The following is a 12906-nucleotide window of genomic DNA, read 5'->3' as shown; positions in this document are numbered from 1 at the left end:
TTGACGATGCGAGTCTACGATTCAGTGGTGTCTCCTTACTAACACCTTTATGAATTGGTACCATGCTAACCCCTTTTTCATTCCTGTAACTTTATTTCTTCATTCAATGAACACAGAATTAGACTGAATCTTACTTGCTATTTGCTTCTTACATTATTTAGAATCCATTTTGAAGTCCTGCCAGGCCCTGAAGTTCTTACATCCAGTGTTCCCAAAAGATTGAGCATTTCCCTCACTTCTATGCTCATATTTTCTAAACCCCAAGATATTGATATGATTTAACGTCACAATCTCCCCCCTATCGGGAGGCTAGGATGGTGCCCCTCACAGAGGGCTTTGTAGCATGGAATTTAATGAACCATGCCCTTGGTTCAACTTTGCCAGCGGCAGGATTCGAACTGCCATCCCATTGACCTTCACTGCAAGTAATGACGCCCTAACCCACTCAGCCAGTGAGCTTCCTCAAGATATTACTCATTATTCCCTCCACTAGACACTGCGAGATACAAAGGCGGGACACCACGAGTGTAGCTCCCCTTCCCGCAAAATACAACTAGGTAAATGCAACTAGGTAAATACTACAAAACTGCTCTCCTTTATGGAAACAGATTGGAAACTTTCATTCATTATTTCTGCATGAGCTGAAGCCTCTTTAAATACCTCATTGTCCACTATTAGCCTAGCAATTCCTTGTGTCTCGGTTTACCATTGATAAGCCTATATAACAATTTTGTTTATCTTTGCATTTGTCAATAATACCCTTTTCAAAATTTCTCTCCTCCTCACCACAGATTCATGTTTAGTCATTTCTAGCTCATTGTATATGAATAATGGATACAAAGTTCTATGCAGTAACTCTGCTCACCTATCTCATTACATCACACAAGCACAATCAACTAAATGTTGAAAAAATAATTTAGCAGCCTACTACTCAAACATATACAGTACAATAATCTACCACCTGTACCACATAATACATTCACACAAAAAATACATTCAAACACAGATCACAAAATAGGCTCTTCAAGACAGACCATGAAACTCCCTACTCCATCAGAACCTCCCCAGACATCAGTCTCACAGAAAAAAAAATCCCTCACAAGAAAAACAAAAACCATGTTAGCATGCTTCCATTTAGGTCACCAATCAGGACTAAGACAGTACTACCACAGAATAGGTCTGGTTGCAGAAACGAACTGTCACAGACGTAACCATCACACAGAAGATGCTGAACACCTCATCCTACAATACCCCACATTAACAGTCCCCTGATGATAACACAGTGTCTCTTTCCTGATTTAATTCTGGGCCCACCAAGTGACTGTAGCCAGTTAATTGGGTTTCCTGCAAGAGAGACCTGGGACAGTGGACTGATTGATCCATTTTCCTTGAGCCACATCCCTGGGTTTTTCAATTATCTCACACTCTTTCATTGACCCAGTCTTGTTTTTGCTTCTTCCATTAATACTTTGTACAAGTTCATTTACTCTCCAAGTTGTATAGAAAAATTTCCTGTTTCCACTTCTAGTTCCTTCCATTGATCTTCATCCCAACAATCTGTGAAAAAAATACACTTACTAAAATCAGTCACAAGCACAGGATATAAACAACAGAAGCAAACTAATTAGTGTTTACACACAATTCATAAGAACCACACTCAGCTCTACTTCCACAGCATGAGTCTCAAGAATCAGCAAAATATAGACACTTTATAAATGTTACAAAATAATGCTAACATGATTGTGCCAACAGCCCTGTATGGGGGCAGAAACATGGAAGGTAAGAGAGGAAGAGAGGAGGAGTTTGAATGTGTTTGAGATAAGGTGCCTGAGAAGTATGATAGACATTACTAGGCTGGATAGAGAGAGAAATGAGGAGGTGAGGAGGAGAATGGGGGAAGAAAGGGAGTTGGGAGACAGGGTTGATTAAACAGTGTTCGGATGGTTTAGACATGGAAAGAGGGAAATGTCTGTTGGGGAAGGACGGGAAAGGACAGAAGATAGGGGCGAATGGAGAATGATTATGTATGGATGATGCTGTGATGCATGAAGTGGAGTGGGTAGGGGATGGGGGGATGAGCAAGTATGTATGAGAAATAAATTGCTGCAGCCTGAAGGGATTTCTCCCCGTCTTCTCCTTTTCTGCATGAGGGGACGGAGAGGGGGGTTGCCGATTTAATGAAGTGGCCTTGCTGTGGATGTGCTGTGTCTTGTGACATTGCTTCTGACCCAGGGCAGTGGGTAAGATGCAGGGATGATCCGTCATCCAGGAGGTGCCAAGATAAGAGAGTGGAGGGGAGTGGAGTATGTGGGGGATGGAATGGGTGGGAGTGGTTTTTTATGCCTTTGTTTTTTGGCTACCTCCCTTGTAAGGGGGAAAAAGCCTTTGGTATATGTATGTATATGTTTTCTTTCTTTTCTTTTACTATTGTTATTTTTTCTTTGTTTTCATTCATTTTCTTTTCTGTCACCTAGTGTGTATGATTCACCATGATCTTGGATCATGTGTTGAATTCATGATTGAAAGATTAACAGCTAGTACCAACCTGGATGTGTGAGCTCAGAACTTGTATATGGTGCAATATATTTGTAATGCTGTGACCTTACCCGCACCGAACTCCTTGCCCACCAACACTGGAGTGCTGGCTGTTGTGATGCTTCATAGCCTTGCACTGGGACTTGAACTCAGACCACTGAGTAGTCAAGCATGGTACCACACCAAGAAGCTGTTTTGTGTATTTACCTAGTTGTATGTACATAGAGGAGGCATACAGGAAGCATCTTGTGGCAACTAAGATTCTCAGTGGGCCTACAGTGCAAGAAGAATGAGTGGGTAGAAAATGGAGTCAGAGCTATGCTCATAGTGTCCCATATCATTGGCTCCATTTATCATTTTTTGCCTTAAATTTATTGATGATGTTGGTTTGGATGATATTTTCGTGTAGCTTAGTTCTGTAAGTCTACACTTCTATGTGGAGAGCTATACTTTATAATATCTTTTAAACAGATTTGCATTTTCAATTATTCACTGACCTCTTGTCAATCTTTCATCCCATAGCAGTAATATATATATATATAAAAAAAAAAAAAAAAAAATATATATATATAAATATATATATATATATATATATGTATATATATATGTATATATATATATATATATATATATATATATATATATATATATATATATATATATATATAGAAATATATCTATATATATATATATATATATATATATATATATTTTTTTTTAAATTACCCACTGTCGGAGAAACAAAGCAAAATTTAAGAACTACACTTCTATCTGTGCTCTTCAAATCTTTCCTTATATGTATGTCATATAACTTATACTTTAGAGCATCTTGGTTGCTACTGTTTGTATTCTCTCTTTTTCTTATATCTTTCATTAGGTGTGGTGACTACACCAGTGCAACACATTCCAGTCAGACCAGGGACAATGGATTGTTTCATTGTTTCTGTCTTCCCTATTTCCAGCATTAATTCAAGAATCACATGATCACATTTACCCATTGAGTTTTGGTAATTCAGTGATTCAGCCTCCTCAAGTTCCTTTGTTAAAATCAAATCATGTCTTGCAGATGTATCTTTGCCTCTATATTGTGTTGGTTCTTTCACCCATATTACCTTTTCACAGTTAAAGCCACCCATAAGAGTTTTAATCTCACTTTTTTCAGTGAACATTTTCATTTATTCAGTGGTGTTATACATTAATTCTTTGTACTCTGCTTCATTCTGTGCTCTTGTTTTTGAATGGATGTATGCCACTGCAGTAACTCTTTTCCCACCTGCTTTACTTGTAAATCTTATATTCATTACCTTGGCCATTCTTTCTCATATTTCCACTTCTTCCACCTTGATACTTTTCACTGCTATGATCACACTACCTCCCATTTTTCCTCTCCATATTACACTGCTGTGCTATCAGCCTTGTCCACTTTTTTCTATTGATCTCTCCCATAAGTTGGTCAATTAATCCAGGTAATCCTGTGGGTCCATTGAGCTCATAGATCATAAAGAGGAAAAGAGTGGAGTTTTTTTTTTAATCATCCAGTAAAGACAGGATAAAAGGTAGAAATTATTCATGTTTTTTCTCACACCACTCCTGTGAGACTTCTATGGTACTTCCCCCTTCTCATGAAAAATTTAAGAACTGTGATAAACTACACAGACATAGTAAGAAAATAAGTGAGGAGTGAGGGAGGAAAAACTCCAAATTAAAAACAAATGTAAGGACATAAAAAAAAAAAAACACATATACATGAAAGGGGAAGCCTGCAAAGGGATGATGTCACCCTGAGAACTCAGGTTCAAGACATCCTGTGGTCATTCTTTGAACAGTTAGAAAATATTGTTAAGCAGTGAGTATAACTTGTCAAAATGTATACATCTAGTTAAATGCAGATACTCATACAGTTCTTAAACATAGTGTGCAAATATGGTTGCAAGCACATGCAAATCTGCAAAAGGGTGAAAGCATCCCAAGCATTCGGAGTTCAAAGTATATAGGTTTTGAACTATTGTAGTTGTTACTAAAGAAATTAGTTTTACACAGCACTGTAAAATTCAACGGGGCTAATCACAAGGTAAATCACACAAACTTGTTCTGACAAATAGATCATGCATGCAGATTTGCATATGATACACCATCCCTATATTGTTTAGTTTTCTTTATTTTCTTGCAGAACCTGCTACTTTGTGCTACACAGTCTTTGTTCCTCTGTGATTCCTCGGGTGCTCAAAAAGCTTCACCAACTCTCGGCAGTGGTACCTTGCCTGCAGACCCTAAAATCAACCCTCCATCATTTACTTTCATACAAGGCTGGCAGTTTTTGTCGCTTGCAGTTTCACTATTTGTTCCTAAAAATAATAAACTCCTGTGGTACCTGAAGCTCCACCTTCAAAGAAACGCTGATACAAAGTAAGTCAGGATACGTACAGAATTATCCTTTCATTCCCTTAGGAAGAGTGAAAAGTATTGCAAATTTGATTATAAAGCTTTTCATTCTTAAATACTGTACCTGAAATTTGTGTATATCTCCATATACTATATATGCATATACTGTACTGTGTATATATATATATATATATATATATATATATATATATATATATATATATATATATATATATATATATATATATATATATATATATATAAACATATTTATAATTGTTCCTCTGCCACTTATAGAACAGAGATTGGGAAATATGCTGCATACTGTCAGCGTGCCCTAGAAAGGACATTAGAAAATGGAGGACGTGAGGCGAAGCCCTCACGCATGGAGGTGCTGTCCATTCTTCTCAAAAATCCATACCACCACTCACTACCACATGCAATACCTGTGCATTTTCTCAACAATACTTACCAGGTACTGCATAATTGTAGTTTCAAGTAGCTATTACTCAGCAATTGGATGCCATTTCAATAAATCATAGATAAATTACAATAACCCGTGATATGATTGAACTTTTATAGTCTTTGGAAATTATGTATTATTTATGTGCATGGTAGTATAAGATGTATGAACATGAATTGTTTAAAAAAAAAAAAATCATGTAATGGCCATGTAAAATGAATCTGATTTTTCAGGTGGTTGGTTTTGATGGTTCAACTACAATAGATGAGTTTTTAACATCACTGAACCAAGAAATCTGCTGTCGGGATGCACATTTATCAGGTTTTGCCCTCTTCTCAGATGACCCAATTGAGAAAGATCTGGAGCACTGTCTTAACCCAAATGCTAAGGTCAGAGTCGAGAGAGCTGTGTTTGAGAATATTTTAGTATTTCATCGGCAATAACCAGCACTTATTTCCTTGGGGACGAAATATTACACTGAGGTGGTAAATGGGAGATTTAAAGGAGGTAGTAGGACAGAATTAAAAAAAAACATATTCCATTCTTTTCAAATGAGGACCATATACTTTGAGGAAAGCCACTTAACCCAGAGCCATTAGGTTAGGGCAGGAAATGCAGGGCAAGCGGTAAGCAAGTGTTGCCATACTTAACATTACTAAATTGCAGAGCCAAATATATCTTTATTACTGATATTGTTCTTTTTCAACAGTTATGTGATGTGATATCAAAATGGGAAACAGCTCTTCGTGAAAAAGGGTCAGGGAAATTTGAAAATACCAAAGTCATCAGACTCATGTATAAGTAAGTGTAAATGCTGTTTATAGTGTTATTATCATCATTATTATTATTGTTATTATTGTTGTATGATTGTTCTGACAGCACTGTATGGGGCAGAAACATGGAACATAAGAGAGGAAGAGTTTAAATGTGTTTGAGATGAAATGCCTGAGAAGTATGGTAGAGGTTACTAGGCTGGATAGAGTGAGAAACAAGGTCAGGAGGATAGTGGGGGTGGAAAGGGAATTGGGAGATAGGGTTGATGAAAGCATATTGGGATGGTTTGGACACATGGAGAACATGAGTGAAGGGAGTGAACATGAGGGGGCAACAAATGATGAGATAAAAGGGGCATTGGGAAAGAGGGGAATGTCTGTTGAGGAAAGAAGGGAGAAGACAAGATAGGGGTGAATGTAGAATAATTGTGTATGGATGATGTTGTGATGCATGGAAGGAAGTGGGTGGGGGATGGTGAGGGTGAGGGAGTAAGTGTGAATGATATTTTGATACAGCCAGAAGGGATTTCTCCCCATCTTCTCTTTTTCTGCATGAGGGGACGGAGAGTGGGGGTTGTTGATTAAATGAAGCGGCCTTGCTGTGGATGTGCTGTGTCTTGCTACATTGCTTCTGACCCAGAGCAGTGGGCGAGATGCCGGGATGACCCGTCATCCAGGAGGAGCCAAGATAAGAACGAGGGAGGGAGAGGTGGTGAATGAGAGTGGAGTATGTGGAGATGAAATGGATGGGAGTGGATTTATGCCTTTGAGTTTGGTTTCCTCCCTTGTAAAAGGGAAAAAGCCCTTTCTATATGTATGTATGTATGTAATACTTGTGCAAGTTTCACCATGAAGTTTGTTCCATTAACTTAGTATTCATTTTGGTAAGCTACCCCCTTATAAGGGGGAAGAGGCATATTGGTATATGTTTGTACTTTTTAATATACCTCATAGTAATATATATAGCATTATCACTACTTTTTTTTTCTCTAAGAGTGGATCAGTTGTGTTAATAAATTGTTGATGTTCTCCTCAGGAATAGATTATATTGGCGGCATTGTGCAAAACATGAGACGGAGAAAGAAAAACTACTTCTATGTTATCAAGTCAATTGCCAGATCCAACAGGGTCGCTTTCCACTCACAAAAGAATTGGCTCTTGAGCTAGCAACGCTTATGGCACAGGTAAGATCATCATTTATTACTTTGAATGGTATTAGTTTGCTCTCTCTCTCTCTCTCTCTCTCTCTCTCTCCTCTCTCTCCTCTCTCTCCTCTCTCTCTCTCTCTCTCTCTCTCTCTCTCTCTCTCTCTCTCTCTCTCTCTCTCTCTCTCTCTCTCTCTCTCTCTCTCTCTCTCTCTCTCTCTCTCTGTCTCTCTCTCTCTCTCTCTCTCTCTCTCTCTCTCTCTCTCTCTCTCTCTCTCTCTCTCTCTCTCTCTCTCTCTCTCTCTCTCTCTCTCTCTCTCTCTCTCTCTCTCTCTCTCTCTTCCAAGAAAAGAGGGAAGGAGGGAGGGGTGGTGAATGGGAGTGGAGTATGTGGGGATGAAATGGGTGGGAATGGACTTGTGGCTTTTTACTTTGGCTAACTACCTCCCTTGTAAGAGGGAAAAAGCCCTTGGTGTATGTATATATGTAGTATGTGAAGAAATCCTGACAGGTTGTAAGGTATGTAGTATGTTAAGGATATTTTTTTCTATTGGTGTGTTTTTGGGTGTAGATAAAACTAATAGAGAAGATAATTTGGTTTGGAACAGGATACAATCATGAGATCATGGAAGCAAATTGAAAAAGACCACTGGTTAGAAGGATGTCATTTAGTATAGTTTTCCATATAGATACATCAACAGCAGGATTAGTTTAGATGATGTAGCCAAAGCTAAAACCATAGGTGAATTCAAAACTAGGTATGATAGTTGAAAAAAGATAACTCAACTGGTATAGCTCATTTCCTGTTTATTACAGTCAGGTAAATGATGTATAATTAAGTAAAGGCATTTGATTATTTCTACTTTTATTATATCAAACAGGTTATGTATTAGTGTTCTGATCCACTTTGAAAGGATTATAAAAGAAGTATAATAGATTATTGGAGGAAAGGATTATAAAAGAAGTGTAATAGATTATTGGAGGAACCTCCTTAATCTTATATTTTTCCGCAACAGATCGACATGGGTGATGTGAATAGCGAGAGATCTCGTGGATCTGGATCCTCAGGGCCATCTATGGCTCATGTACAACAAGCTTTCAGCAAATTTTACCCTCAACGTTATCGACAAGATCTGACTGAAGAAGAAACAAAGTAAGTGAAATGTGGTATTAGATTATTATACCCTTGGGGCATATTGAGTTTCGTAACTTGACCTGTTGTTGTTGTTGTCATTCCCTGGACTGTTTGCCTGAGCAGTCTTGTCTCCCTGAGGAACACCATGGTTGGAACGAGGTTTTCCCTCAAATCCTTTGTAGTATATTGTGTTGTTGGGTTGTGTGATTGTGTACAATGCAGTCTTCCATATTGTATTGTATAGTATGGGGTGAAGTGTTGCATCCTGGACAGTTATTTGCTCCTGTGCAGGTGGCACCAATCCCTGGGTGCAGCTTTGGTTACCCAGGCATGTACTTCAACCCTTTTGACCTCCTGTTGATCTTTTATCCATACCAGCAGATCCTTATTGTCATTTCAGTACCTTTTATTGACCCAAGTATCATAATCATATCACCTCTCTTTTCATTCCAGTAATATAGAAAGCCCTTTTTTTTTCCAATCTCACCTCATATGTCAGTCATATCATTAAGTGTGGGATCATCATAGTCACTGCATATTCCATTCAGGGACAGATCCGACTTACAGTTATTTTTTCATCATATAATGAAATGCCTCTCTTGTATTCATCAGGAACTTAAAAGCTTCCTGTTATTGTCTTTATATGAAATTCTGGTTACATAATCTCTGAGGAAAATCCTTAAATCCTCATGCTAGGAATTGAAGTGGGTGATTGTTCTAAATATAATTCCACAGGACGTTACTGGATAGCCTACAGGAGAAGTGGATAGGCTTGCGAGGAAGAACTCATGGTGAATGTGTTCGAATATACCTGACATGTACTCGAAAGTGGCCGTTCTTTGGAGCAACACTCTTCCCTGCTGCAACACCTACTCCTGATGGTCCACCTAATCCAGTGTGGGTGGCTGTGAGTGAAGAAGCTATAACTCTTCTTGATTATACTTCAATGCAAGCTATAGTTAGGTAAGAAATCTGAAAGTTAGTTAATCTCTTTTTTTCTTATATCTTTTATTTCATCCAGGAGGTGCTAAGATGGGAGGGAGGGTGGAGGGGAGTGGAGTTTATTTAGGGATGGAATGGGTGGGAATGATTTTATGCCTTTTTCTTTTTGGCTACCTCCCTTGTAAGGGGGAAAAAGCCTTGGTATATGTATGTATGTATCTTTAATTTCTTGTGAAGTGGCCTTGCTGTGGATGTGTTGTGCCTTGCAACACTGCTTCTGACCCAGGGCAGTGGGTGAGATGCAGGGATGACCCGTCACCCAGGAGGTGCCAAGATAAGAGGGAGGGAAGAGGGTGGAGGGGAGTGGAGTATGTTGGGGATGGAATGGGTGGGAGTGGTTTATGCCTTTGTTTTTTGGCTATCTCCCTTATAAGGGGGAAAAAGCTTTGGAATATGTATGTATTTCTTATTTATATTTCTTACTTGGAAATATATATATATATATATATATATGCATGTATGTGTGTATGTATGTATGTATTTTTGTAATCAAGTACTTTGTCTTAAGTGCTACCAATATACCCCACAGATATGGCTACAGCAATGTTGTAACATTTGGTGGTTGCCAAGAAGACTTCATGTTAGTGGTGCACACTGCAGAGGAGGAAGGTCACCATCCTCCAGGCACTCATAAACTCCTTCTCTGTATGAATAAGCCCAAGGTGGGTGTTGGTTTATGTTGATCACTGCTAACCTTGTATCTATATTTTGTTAACAGTAATTCATCAGCATATCTGTCTTTAGGGTGAGTATCAGTCAATCAATCAATCTGTTTTCTCAGATCTTTCTTGCAAGAGAATGACAGTTCTCAAGTAACTGGCAACAGCCACCAGATTGTCCTGCAGATCACTCAAAGAAAAGATATTTTAATGTTGTCGGGAAAGGGCAAGAGTGGGGCAGTGTAGGATGAGGTGCTCTGTGTCATCTGTATAGTGGTTGGATTTGGGTCAATTTGAGTCTGTGGTCAGACTATGTGTTGGTATGGTATGGATATGTTGATGGAAGTGACAGTGTTTATGGGTTTTGAAAATAGGCAGCTTTTGGACATGTGTGGCTTGGGTTGGGCTTTCTCTCTTCAGTTATTAGGAGATGTGGGAGGGCAGGTGTTGGAGTACCAACTAGTACATGAAAAACTGGAATAACAGAGGGTGAGATAATTGGAGAAAGGTGGTAAGATATGTGAGTTTCTTAGCCTGATCTAGAGACCAGGTATTGGCCCCTTGGGGCTGCACCTCCTCATGGAGGTTGGGTATTTATATCCACTTTTGTAGAATTGCTATTGACCTTGATGGGTGCCATCAGTGTGCTCTCATCCTGTTTGGCAGCTCTACAGCTGAAAGGCCTTGGACAGACTGGAGACACTGTCTCCTCTTCTCTCACATACACTTCCAAACCCAGTCACCTGTTCCAGTGTTCTCTAAGAATTGGCCTCAGGCATTCACAAGTAACTGATTCATATCTCCTCTCCTTCCATTCTCATCCATCAAGCACTCTTTTATTTACTTCCCGTAACACCCTATCCACATGTACATTGAACAACCATGGCAATATCACACAACCATAATGTAGCCACACATTCATATTAAATTATTTACTCTTCATTTCTGACCCACACATGCCCTACAACTTTTAAAAAACAAATTATTTTCTTCTGCAGGCCCCTATACCATATATTTGTAACATTCCAAAAAGCCTCAGTCTTGTCATATGCCTTCTCCAGGGTCATGAAAGCCTCCTCCCCCCTCAAAAAAATAAAAATAAAATAAGATGAACGGAAAATTTTGCTAAAGACTTCTCATCTATTTATCTTACCACAAACCCATATAATCCATTTTGATGATAATTGTAGAGTACCTGGAGTGAGGAGCCAATATAAGAGGGAGATGGGGGTGAGTGGGAGTGGAGTATGTGGTGATGGAATAAGTGGGAGTGAATTTTGTGCCTTTGATTTTTGGCTACCTTCCGTGTAAGGGGGGAAAAAGCCTTTGGTACATGTATGAACTTGGAGTGAATTTCATTTTTAACTTTGAGTTATACTTTCCAGATTCTAGAACTGACTTTGCTCATAGCCGACTACATGAATGCATTAGGGCGTCCAGTGCCAGGAACTCCACAGACTGGCACACTCACTCGTCATGGATCCAGACGCTCAGCTAGATCCCATCTTGCATCCACTGGTCAGCCAGATCTTCTCAAGATGACGACCGAAGTTGATAGCAAATTACAACGCTTAGATGCAAAGAAACGTGGTCACATTGATTCCTCTTTGGTCTGACCCAGGGCAAATCCTAGGTCATCATGAGTCAGGTTCATGCTCGGACCTACAGCAACTCTGTAGGTTTACAATTACCATCTGTGGAGGATTCCCACCGTGTCAACTTAAGAAGCAGCCAATAGTACATGTAACAGTATCCAACTTTAATACTACCACTGCTTATAGTCATATTGATTTGACATGTATGCATTTAAGTACAGGCAGAGTCAAGGAAAAATGGCAGTTTGGAGAATGAAATTCTTGGTATTTTTTTTATTAAATACTGAACAGCAATTTGAAATTTTTCATATTACTGGAAGGTTCTTGTTGCAGGTTCCTTGTTGCATGAAATTCACATGTACCAGCTTTTTAGAAGTTATACTTGTTGGCTTGCAATCATGTGTAGTGTACCTATATGCTTTGGGGTCCGAGCATGCTATTTTGCAAATCTTTGAACTAATTTGCTTTTATTTGTATGAAAAGGAAAAAAAAAATACATTTGACTAACTGAACTGAAAATTACCAATCCACCTCAGGCTAACAAAGTGTAACCTTGTTTACTAAAGAAGTGAAATTAGTTATATATCAAGATTACACAATTTTTTTAACAAGTGGTTATCATGAATCATGATAAAGACAAGTGAAGAATGCATTAGAAAGCCTAAGTTGTGAAGTAATCCCATTTGTTTAACACCCGAAAGGATGTAGTGATTACAGGTATGTACTGAAATTGCTACGCTGTTGCTTAAAGTGTTTGTTTACTTGGTATGCTCACACTCTCCAAGATGCTTTAAGAATATATTGCGGATCTTATGATGCACGATTTTGACTATATAGTTTGTAGCATTGAAATGCTGAAGTGAGGAATGGTCCTTCAAAGTGCCAAACTGGACATGTTGACAAAATGTGAGGCATATCCTGTTTCTAAGTGGGTATGAGGATGCTTTTGAAAATGTGTCATGTGCCTTAGTGGTTTTTCTTTAAAATGTTATCATTCTTTTACATCATCTTTCCTTTCAAGGCTCTCAGATTAACTTACGTGTAGGTGAAGTTCATTGTGTTGCCTCAGATATCTTTTCAGGATGCGAGGGTCGGCTCTTTCATGTTGCAGTGATAAGTCATCAGACCAAGAAGACTTCTTTATTTTCATAGCAATTAGATAATGGAAAAGCATTGCCTAATATTTACTCAGAGTATTGGTTAAGTGATACCAAATT

At 38.7% G+C, this 12906-nt stretch overlaps 1 protein-coding gene across 9 annotated transcripts in view; it reads left to right on the top strand.

The window, feature by feature from the left end:
• LOC143039543 (uncharacterized protein CG43867) overlaps positions 1-12394 on the top strand; it is a 284063-nt gene extending 271669 nt beyond the window's left edge. For all 9 annotated transcript variants that reach the window (XM_076209712.1, XM_076209713.1, XM_076209710.1 and 6 more), the window contains 9 exons: positions 4706-4941; positions 5215-5392; positions 5614-5769; positions 6090-6181; positions 7190-7337; positions 8315-8451; positions 9169-9396; positions 9965-10097; positions 11480-12394. In XM_076209712.1, coding sequence (XP_076065827.1) covers positions 4706-4941; positions 5215-5392; positions 5614-5769; positions 6090-6181; positions 7190-7337; positions 8315-8451; positions 9169-9396; positions 9965-10097; positions 11480-11710 — 1539 coding nt within the window. In that variant the 3' untranslated portion in view covers positions 11711-12394. The remainder of the gene's footprint in view (positions 1-4705; positions 4942-5214; positions 5393-5613; positions 5770-6089; positions 6182-7189; positions 7338-8314; positions 8452-9168; positions 9397-9964; positions 10098-11479) is intronic.
• Positions 12395-12906: the final 512 nt, after the last annotated feature.

Source organism: Oratosquilla oratoria, chromosome 26 (assembly GCF_046742065.1).
Source record: "Oratosquilla oratoria isolate Oo_2021 chromosome 26, ASM4674206v1, whole genome shotgun sequence".
Taxonomy (NCBI): Eukaryota; Metazoa; Arthropoda; class Malacostraca; order Stomatopoda; family Squillidae; genus Oratosquilla; species Oratosquilla oratoria.
The sequence above is the reverse complement of the archived record's forward strand: the minus strand, read 5'-3'. Positions and strand labels throughout refer to the sequence as shown.